A 19,374-nucleotide genomic window follows, 5' to 3' on the forward strand; every position below is an offset into this window, starting at 1 on the left:
GCGGCTACCACCACTAGGTCTGGCAGGCTGGTGCAGTACTATGTAATGGCTGCTACCGCCACTAGGTCTGGCAGGCTGGTGCAGTACTATGTAATGGCTGCTACCACCACTAGGTTTGGCAGGCTGGTGCAGTACTATGTAATGGCGGCTACCACCACTAGGTCTGGCAGGCTGGTGCAGTACTATGTAATGGCGGCTACCACCACTAGGTCTGGCAGGCTGGTGCAGTACTATGTAATGGCTGCTACCACCACTAGGTTTGGCAGGCTGGTGCAGTACTATGTAATGGCTGCTACCGCCACTAGGTCTGGCAGGCTGGTGCAGTACTATGTAATGGCTGCTACCACCACTAGGTTTGGCAGGCTGGTGCAGTACTATGTAATGGCGGCTACCACCACTAGGTCTGGCAGGCTGGTGCAGTACTATGTAATGGCGGCTACCACCACTAGGTCTGGCAGGCTGGTGCAGTACTATGTAATGGCGGCTACCACCACTAGGTCTGGCAGGCTGGTGCAGTACTATGTAATGGCGGCTACCACCACTAGGTTTGGCAGGCTGGTGCAGTACTATGTAATGGCGGCTACCACCACTAGGTCTGGCAGGCTGGTGCAGTACTATGTAATGGCGGCTACCACCACTAGGTCTGGCAGGCTGGTGCAGTACTATGTAATGGCGGCTACCACCACTAGGTCTGGCAGGCTGGTGCAGTACTATGTAATGGCGGCTACCACCACTAGGTCTGGCAGGCTGGTGCAGTACTATGTAATGGCGGCTACCACCACTAGGTCTGGCAGGCTGGTGCAGTACTATGTAATGGCTGCTACCACCACTAGGTCTGGCAGGCTGGTGCAGTACTATGTAATGGCTGCTACCACCACTAGGTCTGGCAGGCTGGTGCAGTACTATGTAATGGCTGCTACCACCACTAGGTTTGGCAGGCTGGTGCAGTACTATTTAATGGCTGGCTGGTAAATGAGAGCGAGACAGATGGTCTGTGAGATCGAGGACTCCATGCGTGAGGTGTGGAAAATGAGTCACACTTCCAACATCTGACCATTGTCATAGCGGTTAAGAGAGGTTATGACAATACACACAAATTCCCATCGGAGAGCTACACTTTCATGTATTATTACTGGCTGACGCTGTCCCAATAAAACACAACAGATTAAAACACACGTATACGCACAGACATACACAGCAGACCCACTCCAGAGGTGGCAAAAAGTACTTCAGTATATGGATACAGCAGGGTAGGTAGTGTGGTTATTACATTTTAGATCGCCATTAACCTCTAACAGAAAATACAGACATGAGTTTGTTGCGTTGGTAGCTTACGTAACAAGCAAGATGATTCTGTAGAGAGAAGATGAATGTAGCCAACTATGAAATTGCTGGAATAAGTCAGGTTAAACCTTGTTAACCACCTAGAAAGAAGCTCCTTTGAGACAGATGAATCTGAACAGGGCATGATGACAGATGCTGGCTGTCTAGCACTCCAACTGAGGGATGTCTAACCAACTATACTGAATAATTAACCAAGTTTGTATGACAGAATCCTGTGAAAGTGTGACCATTTCAAAACTTGTCACAAATGCATTAGACTTCGTAGCTACTGTACCACACAATCAAAAAGGTGTCTGATATCCCAGTCAATAAAAACAAAGTGACTTCATGTTACATTATTTATTTAAGAAAGCATTTCAATCGATAATGTACAAAATCTAATAAAAAGGATGACAAAAAACAAATTAACATCATTGGCAGATAAAATCCCATTGGCTGTTGAAATAACCACTACTGTATGAGGAAACAATGCAAAAAATACGTTTTTATAAGTAGGTCCAACTGCATCACATTTGATTACATAAAGAAAACATATGCCAAGATTCACTCTCCCTCTGCTTCCAACTCTTCAGTCATTTTATCATCACTAGCATCTTTAACATGCTGCTCTTTAACGTCATAGTTACTGACATCAACCCCAGTGTCATTATAATTAACATCATGATCGATATGAATATTATTATCATTATTGACTGGGAAATGGCTCAAGAGATTAACAGACTGCAGGTTCTGGCTCATCCCCTCCCTCTCTCTGGATCCCCTCTTTGATTTTGTCATCAACTGCTTCAGTAGCAGCAATTAATGGATCGCCAATACAACAACCACCAGAATCGGTTTCAACATGGTTATTACCATCATTTGGGTTGTCTTCACCTTGGCAATCACCATGGAAACAATCAACTGGCATCTCATCATCCCCATTATCATCAGCACCATGGGCAACAACAATCTCTTTGACCATCTTATCAGCTTCCACATCATCGTCACCGTCTCCAATCTCCCCATCCTCAAGTTCCTCTGGTTCTCTCTTGGCTCTTTTCTTCTTGGGTGGATCAGTCTCAGGAGAGCTCCCCAGGAGGGGTGGCCCCAGTTGGGGCTGTGAGACCTCTGTCCCCCCCTCCTCCCTCCGACCGTTACCCCGCCATGCCCCCTCCATCATGGGACTGCCATGGGCCGACACAGCCTCCGCTGAAATGAAAGGGCGGTGGGGGGCAATCGTTAATGGGATGTGGGAGTTGCCATGCTGCGTACACACACGCACACACTGCCCTACACCCTGCAGTCTCACCATGCTCAACACACACAAAAACACACTTCTACATTAGCACAGGCAGGGTCTGGCTAAGCTGACGGCATCATTTGGCTCAGCGGGACTTAGTTGAACGTGGTGGCGTGCCAGCCCATTAGTTATGCAATAAAGTAGGGCGGACGTATGTTGCAGGAGGGGGTGAGGAATCAGGGGGCGTAAAAGTGTTATATCAATGTGAAGAAATACTCCATCACCAAAAGCTCCTATTTCACTGTAATCATTTTCGGAAGATTGATTAGAACATTTGACAAGATTATTACCCATGCATGTGAACAGAATGAAACAACGAGGCTGGGTCTATGACTTGTCTCATTAGACAAAGTGTCTCTTATGAAACTGAGATGACTTGTGTGTTATACATTTTAGTCATTTAGCCATCTTATACAGAGCATCTTTTTATTTATTTAATCTTTATTTAACTAGGCAAGTCAGTTAAGAACAAATTCTTATTTACAATGACGGCCTACACCGGCCAAACCCGGACGACGCTGGGCCAATTGCGCGGCGCCCTATGGGACTCTCAATCACGGCCGGTTGTGATACAGCCTGGAATCGAACCAGGGGGTCTGTAGTGACGCCTCAAGCACTGAGATGCAGTGCCTTAGACCGCTGCGCCACTCGGGAGCCCATCTTACAATTAGTGTATTCATCTTAAGATAGCTGGGGGAGACAACCACATCAAAAAAAATTTTTTTTGTCACATACAACAGGTGTAGGTAGACCTTACCGTGAAATGCTTACTTACAAGCACTTAACCAACAATGCAGTTTTAAGAAAATAGAGCTAAGAAAATATTTACCAAATAAAGAAAAAAATACAATAGAAAATAACAATAACGAGGCTATATACAGGGGGTACCGGTACCGAGTCTATGTGCGGGGGCACCGGTTAGTACAGGTAATTTGTACATGTAGGTAGATAAAATGACTATGCATAGATAATAGACAGCGAGTAGCAGCAGTGTAAAAACAAAGGGGGGCGGGGGGGTGTCAATGTAAATAGTCCGGGTGGCCATTTGATTAATTGTTCAGCAGTCTTATGGCTTGGGGGTAGAAGCTGTTAAGGAGCCTTTTGGACCTAGACTCGGCGCTCCGGTACCGCTTGCCGTGCGGTAGCAGAGAGAACAGTCTATGACTTGGGTGACTGGAGTCTTTGACATCAAAGTCATAGTAAGTACATTTCCCCCCAATAAAGTAGTTCTCAGCAAAGTCAGTGCTAGTAGGAACATATACTTTTTTGAAGTGGGGCTTATCATAGGGCATGACCCAACCCAAAGGAACCATGACTGACCGTCATTCACTCACCACAGACGGGCAACTTTGATGGGGGTGGGGGAAACAAAAAAATCTGAACTCATGACGGGCCGCAGTTGCTGTTTTAAAGCTAATTTCCTGCAATTTTACACATTTTGCCATAGGGTGGTGAGAAATGTTTGCAGTTAATATGATATTTGAGTGAGACTAACTTAAATTAATGCACCCCCCCGGGCTCTAATTCGATCTTGATTACTACAAGTTTAGATAGCTCCTCTGTAAATACGGTACACAGATGTTCAGCCACAGGGTCCGATGTGCTATCACCTCATGCAGGCCTCTCTCTGTGTTGTGGTGACTCAGTAGTAATGTTACTATAATTGACACTACAGAGTAACAGCTTGGCAACATGGCCTTATCAGAAACAGACAGCATACCACAGGGTCCGATTACCCTTCATCACTTCCTACAGGCTGTTCTCTCAATGTAGTGGAGACTATCTCAGTAGCAGTACAAGTAGAGTTACAGTGCAACAGCTTAGCAACACACTCAAGAGCTAAAATGACCTCAAGGATCCATCCGTTACTGAGGCCAAGTGTGGTGATTTGATTAGGCCTACCTACTGTTTGTTTTCGTTGCTGTCCCTGACATTGGCATCTCCAGGCATGTACTACCTCAACTTGGCGTCTGTGTATGACGTAGCCTCCTGTAAGACTTGTTTTGAAATATGAGATCAAGTAGGACGACCAACGTTCTGGCCACTCTCCCTTCCTGCCTTAACCCTAACCCCCATCCATAATTGTAACAGTTCCTACGTGAATCATATCGGATCCTCTTTCTGGGGTGTTGGAGTGTGTGCCATTACACAGAACACACGTTTCTTCTGGGGCAGCATGTTGTCATAAAGGGAGTCACCAGGAGACTGCAGGACATGATCTGACATTAAAGGAAAACCATCTTTGAAAACCTGATTGCTGACATGCAAAACATTTTCGGACTATATCAAACAAACTAACTGCTGACTAATGAAACAAACTAACTGGAGATGTCATGTTAATGTAAGGATGGACCAACTCATCACGTCAGAGTTCTGCTCCCTCTCTAACACCAGCCTTGGTGAGGTTGTTCTTAGCGAAATGTTACATTCAAACTTTCTAGAAGGGATAATGGATTGCCTACTTGCAGCCTACTTACTGTAGGTGTGGTTGGTGTGCTTGTTATTACCTGGTCCTTTCAGTGGGTAGTCATGGCAGCGGTCCTTGAGAACGATGTGTAGCGACGGGTACTCAATCACAAGTTTGAACTTCAGGTTTTCCTTCAAGGTCTTTGCCAAGTCCAGCTCTTGATACCTAAACAAAAAAAATAAACAAAACGTGTTACTACACTCCAACCACCAGAAGCTATAGCAGCCAGGTGAACAAAAATGGCCACTGTTCATTGTCGACATTCTCGCTCCTCCTCGGTTTTGACTAGATTGTCTACAGTTTTTGTCAAAATTGACTTTTCATAGCAGGTTAGGAGAACTTAAGCAGCAGGTTAGGATAATTAACGTAGCAGGTTTGGATAATTAGGTTAAGGTTAGGAAAAGGGCTAGGGTTAGCCAAAATAAAATAAAACATCCCATCTGCTGTAGTTGTAGAATCCTTCTATGACTTCATGGCTGAGGCTTGGTGGATCTTTGGAGGAGGAGGATTGATGGAGATAGGACTCATGGTTTGAGTAAAACTCCACAGTGCTGATTCCCATCCCTCCTCATGGAGAATGGAAACTACTGACTTTACCCGAGTCAACATTTCTCACCAAAACCGCTGCAGCCCTTGAAGCTCCTCGTGTTTGTCTCTCTTTTTGCGATTACATCAGTAGAGCCTGAGTAATCCTGTCGTGTTAGCATGATGATCTATCACTATCCCTAACGGATAACAGTCCTATGGAAGGACATGGTTTGCCTCCACGCTCAACCATTTCAAGCCCATCCTGCTTACAACCTAGACATGATATAGGCCTAACTCTAATATACACTACATGACCAAAGGTATGTGGACACCTGCTCGTCAAACATCTAATTCCTAAATCATGGGGATTAATATGGAGTTGGTCCCCCCTTTGCTGCTATAACAGCCTCCACTCTTCTAGGAAGGCTTTCCACTAGATGTTAGAACATTGCTGCGAGGACTTGCTTCCATTCAGCCACAAGAGCATTAGTGAGGTGGGCACTGATGTTGGGTGATTAGGCCTGGCTCGCAGTCGGCGTTCCAATTCATCCCAAAGGTGTTTCATAGGGTTGAGGTCAGGGCTCTGTGCAGGACAGTCAAGTTCTTCCACACCGATCTCGACAAACCATTTCTGTATGGACCTCGCTTTGTGCACGGGGGCATTGTCATGCTGAAACAGGAAAGGGCCTACACCAAACTGTTGCCACAAAGTTGGGAGCACAGAATCGTCTAGAATGTCATTGTAAGGCCATTCTACTACCAATGTTTGTTTATGGAGATTGCATGGCTGTGTGCTCGATTTTATACACCTGTCAGCAACGGGTGTGGCTGAAACAGCCGAATCCACTAATTTGAAGGGGTGTCCACATACTTTTGTATATATAGTGTACCCCCAAACCCTTCAATACTCCTGCAAGCAAAACAGACAGGGTAACATACGTAGAGAGCGAGAACGACGAGGAGGGAGCTGCAACTCATACTCCTGTCAGTTGGCAAATCTACAAACCCTCTCTCTGGTTAGAGAATCCAGACAGACATCCTCTGGGAAATATGTCTGTTGTGTGTTCTACATGTACATGCATGTGCCTCTAAGCGCTAACACCACCGGAAGAAAGAATACACCCACGGTTTACTGTTGGGTTCTGTAGAAGCTCCATGGGGGCTCCCATTATTTTCCACCAACAGCTACCTAACTATTTTTACTGAAGGATGAGTAGGTAGCTGCAGCATTTGGCCAGGGAGGATGAGAGAAGTGAGATGTGGTCAGGACCACAGCCAAATAACTGACGCTCGAGTGGCCGTTACCAGCCCGAGGGACTTTTGTCCGAGAGGAACTGAACTGTTCTCAGAATCTTCTTGATTCTGATGTTAAATTCTAGAACTTTCTGCGCAGATACAAAATAGAATGGGTCCTGAGCAGAGTGAGTCCACAGAGCTCTGATCAGGAGTTACTTCAGAGGGAATTCATTTGTTGTATTTTATAGAGGGTGTGTGGGGGCTCTAAACCAGAGAAAGGAGGTAGACATTGACAATACCGATATAGCTGTAAAATATCAGCCGATAATGTCTGTGAACAGATATATCGGTCGGGCTCTAACTTTCACAACAGTGTCTCTTATCTAACCTAAGGGGATCCAAACCACAACAGCCATCTTATGTAAGCTAGAGGAATATTGATACAGAATCAAAGAGCTTCAGTTCAGGTTATAAGTGAGGAGGCAGCAAACCACAGCTATGTGCAGATGACTGCTTTACCAGACTGTGGTTGGGTCCTTTAGTTAAGATTCTTAGAATCATTACCCAGCTGTATTAATAATAATAATAAGAAGAAACAAATATTTGCATTGCAGTACCAAGAGACTGAATACAAGCATGTGCTAAGCAAAGAGAAACACAAGGGGATCTTTAAGAGAGCTGAGCGAGGGGAGATAGACACGGTTTTAGGAAGGCTAAAGGCGTCAGCATGCTTCAGTTTGGCTGGCGCCTATCCGAACTCAGCTAGCTGAACAAGTGTTTGCATACTTCCTAAAAATACCTTTGCTTGAAATTCGAGAAAAAAAGCATCAATAGTACCGTTTGTCCATTGAGACACCATAACGAGTATACACTTCCTCAGAATAGTCCGAATTAATCTAAGATAACTCAAGAAATCTGTCATTCATTTTTACGTTTTTGCAGATAAGATCTTAGTTGCGCAATTTTACATCCAACTAAAACGTTTGGTGCAGTATTCTTCAATGAAAACAATTGCATGAAAACGAGTCGTCTCTCGTTGAATGACAACAAAGACTTTATTGAAGAATCCTTACTGTTGACCAATCACCGACGAAGGGGCGTAGACTCCAGTTCCGAATTTCTGCTTGCCTCCAGAAAAAATGTGTGCACGAACAGCTGAAAAAACCCTCAAAGTCCAAAACCTCAACAAATGTCATCATAATACAGTGGCTTGCGAAAGTATTCACCCCCCTTGGCATTTTTCCTATTTTGTTGCCTTACAACCTGGAATTAAAATTGATTTTTTGGGGGGGTTTGTATCATTTGATTTACACAACATGCCTACCACTTTGAAGATGCAAAATATTTTTTTGTGTGAAACAAACAAGAAATAATCCAAAATCCAGAAAACTTGAGCGTGCATAACTATTCATCCCCCCCAAAGTCAATACTTTGTAGAGCCACCTTTTGCAGCAATTACAGCTGCAAGTCTCTTGGGGTATGTCTCTATAAGCTTGGCACATCTAGCCACTGGGATTTTAGCCCATTCTTCAAGGCAAAACTGCTCCAGCTCCTTCAAGTTGAATGGGTTTCGCTGGTGTACAGCAATCTTTAAGTCATACCACAGATTCTCAATTGGATTGAGGTCTGGGCTTTGACTAAGCCATTCCAAGACATTAAAATGTTTCCCCTTAAACCACTCGAGTGTTGCTTTAGCAGTATGCTTAGGGTCATTGTCCTGCTGGAAGGTGAACCTCCGTCCCAGTCTCAAATCTCTGGAAGACTGAAACAGGTTTCCCTCAAGAATTTCCCTGTATTTAGCGCCATCCATCATTCCTTCAATTCTGACCAGTTTCCCAGTCCCTGCCGATGAAAAACATCCCCACAGCATGATACTGCCACCACCATGCTTCACTGTGGGTATGGTGTTCAGGGTGATGAGAGGTGTTGGGTTTGCGCCAGACATAGCATTTTCCTTCATGGCCAAAAAGCTCAATTTTAGTCTCATCTGACCAGAGTACCTTCTTCCATATGTTTGGGGAGTCTCCCACATGCCTTTTGGCGAACACCAAACGTGTTTGCTTATTTTTTTCTTTAAGCAATGGCTCTTTTCTGGCCCTCTTCCGTAAAGCCCAGCTCTGTGGAGTGTACGGCTTAAAGTGGTCCTATGGACAGATACTCCAATCTCTGCTGTGGAGCTTTGCAGCTCCTTCAGGGTTATCTTTGGACTCTTTGTTGCCTCTGATTAATGCCCTCCTTGCCTGGTCCATGAATTTTGGTGGGCGGCCCTCTCTTGGCAGGTTTGTTGTGGTGCCATATTCTTTCAATTATTTTTTATTTTTTTATAATGGATTTTAAATGGTGCTCCGTGGGATTCTCCACAACTTTGTCCCTAACCTGTTTGGAGAGCTCCTTGGTCGTGCCCCTTGCTTAGTGGTGTTGCAGACTCTGGGGCCTTTCAGAACAGGTGTATATATACACTGAGATCATGTGACAGATCATGTGACACTTACATTGCACACAGGTGGACTTTATTTAACTAATTATGTGACTTCTGAAGGTAATTGTTTGCACCAGATCTTATTTAGGGACTTCATAGCAAAGGGGGTGAATACATATGCACACACCACTTTTCTGTTATTTATTTTTGTGAATTCTTTGAAACAAGTAATTTTTTTCATTTCACTTCACCAATTTTGACTATTTTGTGTATGAAATCCAAATAAAAATCCATTTAAATTACAGGTTGGAATGCAACAAAATAGGAAAAATGCCAAGGGGGATGAATACTTTTGCAAGGCACTGTATATGCACGAACTCTACCGAACTGTTTCGGCTGGGAAGCATGCGTACGCCTTAAGGAGAGGGTTGATACATCACACCACAGATATGTGAGGAGAGAGTAGTCTTTGGGACAGCTAAAGGAACATTACAGCTGCCTGTGGTTTAGGGGGCTCAGACCATCTTCAGAGGAGAAAACAGATGATAAAGCTGTGATGCACACTTAACCCCGTCTTTTGCAGTGTGTGTGTGTTTGATATTTTAAACTAGGCAGCATTTCTCCTCGTCAGGCTGGCCAGCCCAGCTGCTCCATGGCCTTGGGTCTCTGCTCTACTCTGCAGCGAGTTGACTGATGGAAGGACATCCTCTGGATCCAAACGAGTGGAATGAATCAGAAATAAAATCAACATTTAAAAAAGGTATTAAATAAATAAACAAACATCCAGCCCGAGGGGTTAGGGCTCTTGACGCTCGGGCTGCTTCTCTTCAAGTAAGAGGATATTTACTGGTTACACAGCTATGTTCAGCACAGGAGCAGCCATTTATTTGATTCATACTTGATATTCCGGCAGACGTTTTGTAAGAAAGTCAACACAGGATCAGAATGACCTGTGGCCAACTTTGGACTGTACTGTTCTGTCCAAACCCGGCTCAGGTGACCTGCAGAAGGTAGCCAGTGCTCTATGAACACCAACTTAAAAAGTTGCACTCTACAACATGTACAGCACATGTCGATCTCATGGACCGCCATCCATTGCATGCATAGATTTTGTCCTTCACTCGAGGAGGCCCTTTCCTCAAAACAACAAGGGAGGTGGTCTGAATCCGACACAGCAACTTCAAGTGTACTACAGGTAAAACTAGCCATATTGTGCATCCAGTCCCAGAGAACAGAATTACTTCATAACATGTAATCACACAGTTCCATAGGAGGGATCTAGAATCCCCAGAAGATAACCATTGTTCTACCAAGAGGGAGGAGGCCCAGTCATGGTTGGGCTGCACGGACCCCCTTTTGGGAGCCCTTCAATAGGATGTGACCCCTGTTAGGAGCCCAGGGCCCCTCTCCTCATCACAGTTATGGCTTCTCCCTCACTGTGTGGTTCTTGTTCCCTCCACTATCATGCCCTGCTCTAGCCTTGGTCCTGTTATGGAACTGTACCTTGCTGATATTATGAGGTAATTCCACCTTGGACATGGGAGAATATGTCTGTCCTACTAAAATACCATAATGTTGATCATAAACACTTAGTAAAAGTAAAATACCACACGTAATGATAGGTCATTATAGAGCCCTGTATCAAGGACCATTAAGATGTGTGTGTGTGTGGGGGGGGGGGGGGGTGATGGTGATTAGCTAATAGGGAAAGTAAGAGTCACACCTCTGGTATTGTTCCCCTCCCTACTGTACTCTGCTGCGTCTCAGGGTGGGCTAGCCGCTAGGGTAATGCTACACATCTCATTAACACGCTCAGCACCTCGCTGACGCCTACCATAATGCTGACAGGAGCACATTTCAGAAGTTTGCAACACTTCTCCTACCCCAGCCCCCCCTTCACCACCCATCTCCCTCCCACATCTACCTGTGTGTGTGTGTATGTGTGTATGCGTGCGTGCGTGTATGCGTGCGCGTGTGTATGTATGTGTGCGTGTGTGTATGCGTGCGCGTGTGTATGTATGTATGTATGTATGCATGCATGCATGCGCGTGTGTGTCGTTAACAGGCAGTAGGTTGGTGAGACAGGACGTGGTGTTGATGGATGAATATCTCCATTAGTCATAGCAGGGGGTAGGCAGGGTAGCAGGGGGTAGGCGGTAGGCAGGGTAGCAGGGGGTAGGCAGGGTAGCAGGGGGTAGGCGGTAGGCAGGGTAGCAAGGGTAGCAGGGAGTAGGAAGGGAAGCAGGGGGTAGGCAGGGTAGCAGGGGGTAGGCAGGGTAGCAGGGGGTAGGCAGGGTAGCAGGCGGTAGGCAGGGTAGCAGGCGGTAGGCAGGGTAACTGCTATTTCCACATTCTGCTGCCAACCAGCTGTCCCCCCCCCCCCCTCCCCTCATCTACACCCTGGTTGTGTCCCAAATGGTACCTTATTAGCTAAATAGTGCCTATAGGGCTCTGGTCAAAAGTAGTGCACTATGTAGGGAATAGGATGCCATTTAGGGCACACATCCTTTAAGGATTGAGGTTACATGACAACCCACAGCCCCACTGTTAATAGTGTGTCCTGACTGGACTAGTGGGCAACAAGGTCTCAAGGCTGAAGGAATCCATGCACACCAGCGAAACTATTCAAGGGTGAAACTTCATAGAAAATCCTGGGGTTTAAAATGCAGTTTTCACTACGCTTACATAACCTGATGGGGATCTGATGCACCTGGTCTGTGTATAGCGTGGGGAGTGTGTGTGTGGGACTTACTTTGTATCCAAAAGAACAGAGACAAAAGAGTCTGAGATGACTGTGACAAGAGGGGCCCCTGGGATACCAATCACTAACTAAGGACTAAAGCTTACTACACGCTCTACACAGACGCAAGACTCGGAGTGTTGCAATGTCTTCTCCGATCCTTGTAATACGCTCTGGCATTCGACATACTTTTTTACTACCTGAAAATTGAGATACGCTGTATGATTCCTTCCGCAGCCGTGGGGGCAGTGTTGTTGCTTGGTTCCTTGATCTGATCTATAGGCTATTCATCAAAGTATTGATAACCAAATAAAATCTCAGCAACTGTTCAAACAGTAAACCAAACAACAAGAATCCACCCAAAAAGGTATTTTGTTTAGAAGTAATAACTAGTGATTACAGGCTGTTGTGGAATGGTAGAACCTGCTGTAGCCAACTAGCTAGCCATGGGATTTTTTTCTCCATGACCAAAACATGTTCTATTTTTAGCTGATATCAGAATGAATACACAAGCAGCATATCAAACTGGGAGAATGTTTTCGGTTACACCTGCAGGTATAAGAATATTTGTCAGGGCATATTTTTTTATTATGGTTAGATTTTTTCACATGGAGATGTGGGAAGCTAATAAGGCTACTAGATAGCTTGCCATGTTTTTATTTTGTTTTATTTAAAATCAGGCTAAAGACGGCTAGCCAGGCTGCTACTAGCAAGGGAAGGCAACTTTTCCTTGCCTTCACAAAATGAAAATACAAAAATAGAGAAAAGGTTACCATCGCACCCTTGTGAAAGTTACCAAAAGGTGTTGGCTACTCCCCCCCAAAATTGCAAGTGCATAGATCAACGTAGTGAAGCTTGTAGTAAGTAACCTAAACGACTATCTCAGGAGTGGTATGGGCCGGGGGAGACTCACTGTCATGTTGACGCTATTTGCGAAGAAGAACAAGTACCTCCACATTAGAAGGGTACGTAAGGGGGCTGGGCAGGTGGCTTGGTAGACTGAAGGTGTGGGGTCAGAGCGCACAGCAGGATATGAGTGTAGAGGATAAACTCTCTCTCTCTCTATGACTAAGTGGAAATGGATGGCAGCCAAGGACTGGGCGAGGCAAATGGGTGCCATCAACACCAGCTCCATCCCCTTCCCACACAAAGCATGTGTGTGTATCCAAATGATCAATGGAACTCCCAAAATGTGGAATCAACTGGAATTACAACACATACAGAATTAGGCCGGGGGAAGTGAAAATCTTCATCGCGCTTCCCTGCTCTATCTGCTTTCGCACTGCGTAGCTCAGCAGGAATTTACGAGGCGAGTGATGTCATGTTCATAAACCCATTAAGTCGATTTCATACATGCCGGATAAATCCATCACGAGTGGCGAGGCTGGCGGAATCAGAATGGTCACATGGACAGAATGCCTCCTGAGTGCTGACAGGATTCTGACAACACTTTTGATGAGATTACAAATCTTTGTGTTTAATTTTATTAGAACTTTGGTTCCTGGAACAATTGGATGAGACACAATGAATGAATATAAATGGAATGGACAGTGCTGTTAATAGGAGAACTGTGGTCCAATTTGGGCAAATTTAACATCAGTTTACCAGACCCATATTAAGCTCACTTCTGGACAAAAAAGCACTTCAAATGGATATTCTCCTAGCTTTAGAGTCATTCGTACCTCACAGAGTTGGCTTTCCTGCCCTCAGCCTTCATGAAGACCCTGACGTGATCAAATGGGCTGTGGACGTACATCTTCAACCTGAAAGACATCAATGACAACAGGTTAGAGAAGGTATCAAAATAAGTAATACAAGGCTGTGGAGCATAGGGTTAGGATTTTGAAAAAGTGTACAAACTTGCACTTATTTTCTTAAGAGGGGTCAACGAGTGGTCACAGAAAACAAAGACTACAATGACTGAGGTTGTACTGATGTCTAGCTCCAGTCGAGCTGCTGCCTCTATCGCGCTCAGTCTGGCCCGTTGACAGAGAACAGACTGCTGTTTTCTGTCTAAGGAACGTAAGAGGGACTCTCTCAGCTACAGGTGACTAAGCCTCCTATATACACAGTCTACACTGGGAACCAATGAGGCCTGGCCAGTTAAACCCCCCCCCCCCCACTTGTGGCCAGACTAAGCAAAGGCCCCTAGCCTGCTTCACATGGCTGGAGCTGGAGGGTTAGAGGACAGACTGTAGATCAAATGAGGTGAGAAAGATAGGGTGAGAGAGGTTGAAACTGAAAGAGGGGAGGTGAGACAGTGGGGTCGAGACAGAGTAAGGGGAGAGAGTGGGGTTAAAAATAGTTTTTAGGAGGGAAAGATGGAGAGTTAGGGACAGAAAGAGAGGTGAGAGAAGTAGCATACTGTCCCTGTAGCTAGGGAGTATGTAAATGTTATTGTATTACTGCATTTCAAGCGTGTTCTTCCCAAGTCAATCACTTCCAAATAAAAAAAGGCCACTGGAGAATAACGACAGATGTTATATTTAGTCTACCAAAATGTAATTCTCACTTTCATTTGATTGCCTTTTTCTGGCAAGCCGGTAATCTAAAATGAAATCAAATTAAAAGGAAACATTGTGTTTAGTTTAGTATGTCATTCACCCGTCCCTTATGGAAAACATTCCCCCTGTGGAGATGAGTGTTAAAGCTCTCACATCATTCCTTGTTAAGTCACGTTACTGTGAGCCTAGACCAAGCAGTGTGTCATCCATCGTACCGGTCAGGCCAGAGAAGGAAGGCAACACACAGCTGGGAGGTGTCAAGGGCCAAGCATGACATAGTGGTCTACTCTGTATTCGATTTACAAAAAATTATCCAACCACCAAAAGATGAGATTGATGGCATTCTGCTTCTTTGAATAAACAAAAACATTTCTAGAGAATCCAAACAGTTCTAGAGAATCCAGACAGTTATGTGGAAGGAGCGATTTCACATAATTGGCACGGAGGGATTGCTTGCGATGCCAGACTTCGTAGTCTTGTTTCCAACCAACGTGAGGACGATTTGAGATCAAGTATTGCATGAAAGGGACGTCATTGTCCACAGCGAGTGTATCACTTTTAATGACATATAGCTCATTGCATAATTTACAATTTCACTCTCCATCATAATAATGTTAGCTTTCTCCCCCTGCTGATAGGCGCATTCTAATTGAATAGAACTAGATACACAAAAGTATGTGGACACTCCTTCAATTAGTGGATTCAGCTATTTCAGCCACACTTGTTGCTGACAGGTGTATAAAAATCGAGCACACAGCCATGCAATCTCCATAGACAAACATTGGCAGTAGAATGGCCTTCCTAAAGTGCTCAGTGACTTCCAATGTGGCACCGTCACAGGATGCCACCTTTCCAACAAGTCAGTTCGTCAAATTTCTGCCCTGCTAGAGCTGCCCCGGTCAACTGTAAGTGCTGTTATTGTGAAGTGGAAATGTCTAGGAGCAACAATGGCTCGCCGTGAAGTGGTAGGCCACACAAGCTCATAGAACGGGACCGCCGAGTGCTAAAGCGCGTAAAAATAATCTGTGCTCGGTTGCAACACTCAATACTGAGTTGGCAGTCCGACGGACGAATCTGGATTTGGCGGATGCCAGGAGAACACTACCTGCCCGAATGCATAGTGCCAACTGTAAAGTTTGGTGGGGGAGGAATAATGGTCTGGGGCTGTTTTTCATGCTTCGGGCTAGGCCCCTTAGTTCTAGTGAAGTGAAATCTTAACGTTACAGCATTCAATGACATTCTAGACAATTATGTGCTTCCAACATTGTGGCAACAGTTTGCGGAAGGCCCTTTCCTGTTTCTGCATGACAATGTCCACGTGCACAAAGCGAGGTCCATTCAGAAATGGTTTGTCGAGATCGGTTTGGAAGAACTTGACTGGCCTGCAGAGCCCTGACCTCAACCCCATTGAACACCTTTGGGATGAATTGGAACGCCGACTGCGAGCCATGCTAAATCGCCAAACATCAGTGCCCGACCTCACTAATGCTCTTGTGGCTGAATGGAAGCAAGTCCCCGCAGCAATGTTCCAACATCTAGTGGAAAGACTTCCCAGAAGAGTGGAGGCTGTTATAGCAGCAAAGAGGGGACCAACTCCATATTAATGGCCATGATTTTGGAATGAGAAGTTCGACGAGCATGTGTCCACATACGTTTGGTCATGTAGTGTATTTCATTTGGAAGACAAGAGAAAACGCTTTAAGCTGCACGCTCGCTGTACTGAGATACTACTGAGCTACTCACAGCTAAAAATAAGTCCTTGGGGTGTACCTACCAAATCCAATTTCATAGGGTTTTAGGACACAAAACCACAAGAAATGTACAGCAACATGAAATAAAATAACATTTTAATTCAGCATACTTCTCACGAAGAAAACCATCAAATATAAATGCAATTACACACGCTCAACGTTATGTATCCTGCAAGACAAATAGTCAAACGATAGTTTGGATTGGACTGGGGAACAGTAACAGAGGCTTAATGAATTCACCATGGGTGTTTAATCATTTATTTTCAGGGTATTTCTATATTTGTCCTTGTAATACAGTATTGAGGCCGTGTCGTACAGGGCTCATTTATGGCAGACAGACTTGATTTAAAGCTGGTCTGACTGCAGTAGGAGACATAATCCCAAAACATTTGCATGTTATAGCAACTGTATAAATATTTACCGTGATACAGAGAGCCAAGGTTGTCCCCATTGATAATGAAGACAAAACTTTAAGAAAATGTGATGACTTGTCTTCAAGGACAAAATGTAGATACTGTAATACAATGATATTGCAGCTTTTGTGTGTCATACTGGCGATGTTTCAATTTCAGTCCGTTAGTGATCAGCAGTTAAATGTAATTCACTGAAATCTAAATAGCTTTGTTTGCACCACTCCTGTTGACTGTAGAACGTGAGAATGCAGTGTAACACACCGCATGTGGCGTCAAGTGGTCAGTCACCGTTTCTCTGCTCCCCACAGTAATGATATTAGTTGTGTTTACGTGTGTCTGTTGTAATGATATTCCTTTAGCCGTTTCAGGGGAAAACAGCTGGCGAGACAACAATGGAAAAAGTAGGTCATCCAAACTGCCCATCTAACTGGTGTTGATTTCAGACTCCATTACCACATTGTTAACTTTCTATTCCTGCTGTTGAGTAACTACACAGTGACAGAACCAAAACCACATTTCATTTCTATATCTTAAACCTCTAATGAAACACAGTTTGACCATTTTTATTTTTTGCATGTAGATTCCAGCTAGATTTGGGCCCTGGCTACAGCTCAGAGACATTGACATTCCTCTCTCTGGACCAGTCTCCATCTTGGTTTGCTCTGTTTCTAGCTTGCAGGACCACTTGATGGATCTTCAGCCATAGCCACCTAGTGAGGTCGTTAGGCAGGCTCTGTTTGGGAGGAAAGATGGAGCCAAACAAACTAGCCGGGCAATCAGGCATGGATACTACTAGCTATTCAGATACTCTCCAAGAGCAGTAGCTCAACCAGCAGCCAACCCTTTATTTGGATTGATTTGGAGATTTTGGTTTAATTTGATTAGTAGATTATATAAGAGTGGAGTGTTCTTACTTTTGACGTCTCACTGGCTCAGACTCTGTAGGGTGGATGTAGGGGGTGAGGATCTGTTCAAGTGTTTGGTCATCGGACACCCTGGGGAGAGATGGAGAGGAGAGCGAGAGGGTAAGAAAGAAAGGAGTGACAGAGTAAGAGAGACAAAAAGAGAGTGAACAACCAACCAAGTTCCAAGGAACCAACCATGAGTCAAACCGTGATCTTGATCAATGACTTGTTGGAGGGCTTACTATTTACATGTGGGTCTACATCACCAATCATCCTCAACATTAGAGGATAAATGGGTGCTGAGACAATCCTCTGGCAACACTACAGTCACTCTCCAGTGATCTGGATGCTCTCGGTTGCAGGTTACAACCCCCTGGACTCTGACATCAACTGGTATTAACAGTGCTCCTAAAGACTGTTCTGGCAGAGGTGCTACCCGACAAGTAAGTGTAACACGTGTACAAGCACGTAGGCATGCAGGGAGGTAAGCAGACAGGCAGGAACACACACCACTCACCTTCTCTCAGTGAACTCTGAGCTGCTCTGAGGGAACAGGAGCTTCAGGTGCCATAGGAAACGATTCTCCCTAAAGGACAAAACAGAAAGAGAGCGAAATACAATAAATATAAAAATTGGACAAACAATTTCAATATCAGTTGGCAGTGGCACGGTCTTCTTGCAGTAACCAGTGCTTGGTCTCTCAGCTAAAACAATCTCTTTTGCATTCAAGAGACAGCGAGAGAAAGTCTTTAACCCCAATGTAAGACTGATGCTGTGTATGTGTCTAGCTGTGTGTGTGGATGAGTCCGAGTTGTCATGGGGATGACCATGACATACACTACATGACCAAAAGTATGTGGACACCTGCTCGTCGAAAATCTCATTCCAAAATCATGGGAATTAATATGGAGTTGGTCCCCCCTTTGCTGCTATAACAGCCTCCACTCTTCTGGGAAGGCTTTCCACTAGATGTTGGAACATTGCTGCGGGGGCTTGCTTCCATTCAGCCACAAAAGCATTAGTGAGGTCGGGGCACTGATGTTGGGTGATTAGGCCTGGTTCGCAGTCAGCATTCCAATGCATCCCAAAAGTGTTTGATGGGGTTGAGGTCAGGGCTCTGTGCAGGCCAGTCAAGTTCTTCCACACCGATCTCGACAAACCATTTCTGGACCTCGCTTTGTGCACAGAGGCATTGTCATGCTGAAACAGGAAAGGGCCTTCCCCAAACTGTTGCCACTAAGTGTGAAGCACAGAATCGTCTAGAATGTCATTGTATGCTGTAGCGGTAAGATTTGCCTTCACTGGAACTAAGGGGCTTAGCACAAACCATGAAAAACAGCCCCAGACCATTATTCCTCCTCCACCAAACTTTAAAGTTGGCACTATGCATTGGGGCAGGTAGCGTTCTTCTGGCATCTGCCAAACCCAGATTCGTCCATCGGACTGCCAGATGGCGTGATTCATTACTCCTGAGAATGCGTGCTTTACACCACTCCAGCCGACGCTTGGCATTGCGCATGGTGATCTTAGGCTTGTGAGTGGCTGCTCAGCCATGCAAACCCATTTCATGAAGCTCGCGTCAAACAGTTAGTGCTGACGTTGCTTCCAGAGACAGTTTGGAACTCGGTAGTGAGTGTTGCAACCGAGGACAGATGATTTTGACGCGCTACGTGCGTCGGCGGTCCCGTTCTGTGAGCTTGCTCCTAGATGTTTCCACTTCACAATAACAGCACTTACAGTTGACCGGGGCAGCTCTAGCAGGGCAGACATTTAATGAACTGACTTGTT

The 19,374-nt window shown here is 45.1% G+C and overlaps 1 protein-coding gene across 1 annotated transcript in view; it reads right to left on the reverse strand.

The window, feature by feature from the left end:
- Positions 1-1,668: 1,668 nt before the first annotated feature.
- The window catches only part of znhit6 (zinc finger HIT-type containing 6), a 32,856-nt gene continuing 15,150 nt past the window's right edge, over positions 1,669-19,374 (reverse strand). Inside the window, exons 6-10 of the mRNA XM_084164126.1 lie at positions 18,104-18,172; positions 17,596-17,676; positions 13,696-13,776; positions 5,131-5,255; positions 1,669-2,532 (exon numbers count right to left, since the gene is read on the reverse strand). Of these exons, the coding sequence (XP_084020252.1) occupies positions 2,057-2,532; positions 5,131-5,255; positions 13,696-13,776; positions 17,596-17,676; positions 18,104-18,172 (832 nt within the window). The 3' untranslated portion in view covers positions 1,669-2,056. The remainder of the gene's footprint in view (positions 2,533-5,130; positions 5,256-13,695; positions 13,777-17,595; positions 17,677-18,103; positions 18,173-19,374) is intronic.

Source organism: Coregonus lavaretus, assembly GCF_964263955.1.
Source record: "Coregonus lavaretus genome assembly, chromosome: 6".
Classification (NCBI taxonomy): Eukaryota; Metazoa; Chordata; class Actinopteri; order Salmoniformes; family Salmonidae; genus Coregonus; species Coregonus lavaretus.